Genomic DNA, 2,554 nt, shown 5'->3' with positions numbered 1-2,554 from the left:
TATATATATATATAGGCTATGAGAGGTAATGCTGTCAAGAAGATCCAAAGGCGTCAGGTAATGTTGAGTAAGTGCTATGGGCAGACTATAGTTAAGCTCTAGGTTCGATGATTATGTAAATGAGGAGTCCAACGTCGCTCATATATCAGCATGCGTATATATATATATATATATATATATATATATGAAGGCACGTGTAACTATGTATCTATGCATCCATGACTGCATGTCTGCATATGTGCACGCGTGTATGTTTGTATGTGTCTTTCTCTGCGTCAGTGTTTGCGTTGATATTGTCGCAAAAGATTGTTGTCTGAGTTTATGTCTCGTAACCTACAGCTGCTGCAATAAGTGATCGCTAAAATATATACCAAACTTTAAAAATAAGTCCAGGGTTGATGTGATTGGCTAAAACCCCTTCTAGGCGTTGCTCTAACATGACCTTACGTGTTCTGCTTGGTTATTACCAGAACAAAATGACTCGGACCAAAGTAGCATTAATTTTCTAGGTCGTTCAATTTTTCTCAACCTATCAATGGTCAGATTAAGTTAACTACTTGAAACAGCTGTAAGTCAAGTCAACTTTCCTGCAATAAATAAAATGTGTATTGATTATTATTTATGCCTTGTCTTACGAGGTCTGATCAATAAGTATCCGGACTGTTGCTATAGTAACGAAGCTAATGCACGCAGAGTGAAGCTGCTTGGCACAGATTGACCTTAAACTCTGGTATGGATGCGCACTAAGTTTGAACGTTTTAGCCCACTTCTGCTTTTTACAGCAGTGTTTGGAAGGAACGTCTGTAGCGTGTGATCGTTGCATTGACTACAAGAGAGAAAGTTGTCATGACGATACCTGCTCAGAGTCTTACGCAAAGTGTATGGAGAGAAGTGTATGAGTCGCACATAAGTGTACGAGTGGTTCAAAGGTTTCCAAGATGGCCGAAAAAATGTCGATATTGATGAACGTTCTGGGAGACCCGCAACTAGCAAAACTGAGAAAAACATCGCAGATGTACATGAATTTATGAGGGGAAATCGTCGAACCACCATCCGTGAGTTATCAGAGGATGTGCAGATTAGTTACGGTTCAGTTCAGTCCATTACCGCCGAAGATTTGGGTTTATAATTTCGTATAATTTCGTATTTTCTTAAGAAAATTTTAGTCAATGTTCTTGGAAGGAAGTTTGTGAATGAATCAACATACAATGTATGTATATATACACTAAGATATTGTTAGTAATCATAATCAGAAAGTGTTTTAAGCATATAAGACAAATATTTTCTGACTTACTCTATTTGAAAAAGATTCATATAATGCATGAATATTCTTGAATTTCCCTGAAACTGCAAAGATAATTCCCATATTAAACATAATTTTGATGTTTTTATTGTGCTTCAAAAGTTTATATGTTTCAAACGATTAAATGTTTTCAGTTATATGTATTTATACAGACAGTGGACAATTTAGACACCGTAAAGGTATGAGCTATGTAAAATTTAATATCCCTTTTTGAAAAGTTACACTGGAATGCTTCACAAAACTTGATGAGAAATTTTTTTTTTCATGTGCTAATATGCCAGATATCTGATAAAATGACAGGTAATTTAAAATTCTATAACGCTCCCATTAAAAATAAATTGCCATGCTATTGAACATATGTAGCATGTATTGTGCTGTTATTGTCCATTCGTATTATATATGTACTTTTGCAGCATTTTGTGACCCATATGGATTAAAGGCCCATAATCTAGCTTCTCCAGCTTATGCATAAATCCAGCACTTAATGAAGAGGTCCACAAACTGTATGTATGTAGATAAACAGTCAAAGATGACTCACAAACTATATAGCAATGGATAAAAGAATACAAACAAACAGAAAAAGGCTTGCCTCGCACGGGAAAAACAAGAACAAAGAAAAAGCAAAACAAAAATTAAAGCAAATTGTCACATAACTTTTAAGTATTGCAACAGGTTAAATATATTACTTAATAACAGAGTCTCAACTTACAATGTATGGTTTTAAAATTTCAATTTCGTGTTCTTTTCTCCATGTTTCTGAAGCCTAAATATTATACTGCCTGAAGCGCTATTTATATTTTTATTTTCAATATTTGTAGATATATTAAATGATGCAGTTTTTGATGAAGATCATGATGAGATGGTTATTGTAAAAGATATAGAAATGTTCTCCCTCTGTGAACATCATTTGGTACCTTTTATGGGAAAAGTAAGTAAAAACTTCCATCTTGAAACAAATTCGTGTATGCATGTATGTAAAAAATAAATGTTTCCTTCTCGAGTCATGCCAAGATCATAAGGGCCGGTCTCCAGGTTTCCGTGGCGTATATATTCCCCCCACATGGACGGGAGGCTGATCCGTCGCAGGATTACACATTTTTGCCAGCTGAGTGGACTGGAACAAAGTGAAATGAAGTGTTTTGCTCAAAAATACAATGCATCGCTCGGTATACGATCTTGAATGTATAATGCTTATGTCTCTCTCTCTCTCTCTCTCTCTCTCTCTCTCTCTCTCTCTCTCTCTCTCTATAT

The 2,554-nt window shown here is 35.4% G+C and overlaps 1 protein-coding gene across 1 annotated transcript in view; it reads left to right on the top strand.

Annotated features, from left to right (window-relative positions):
- LOC106878261 (GTP cyclohydrolase 1-like) overlaps positions 1-2,554 on the top strand; it is a 112,094-nt gene that overhangs the window by 24,917 nt on the left and 84,623 nt on the right. Inside the window, exon 2 of the mRNA XM_052966489.1 lies at positions 2,122-2,231. Within this exon, the coding sequence (XP_052822449.1) occupies positions 2,122-2,231 (110 nt within the window). The remainder of the gene's footprint in view (positions 1-2,121; positions 2,232-2,554) is intronic.

The sequence above is a fragment of the Octopus bimaculoides genome, chromosome 3, assembly GCF_001194135.2.
Source record: "Octopus bimaculoides isolate UCB-OBI-ISO-001 chromosome 3, ASM119413v2, whole genome shotgun sequence".
NCBI lineage: Eukaryota > Metazoa > Mollusca > Cephalopoda > Octopoda > Octopodidae > Octopus > Octopus bimaculoides.
Note: the sequence above shows the minus strand (reverse complement) of the source record. Positions and strands in the feature narration are given on the sequence as shown.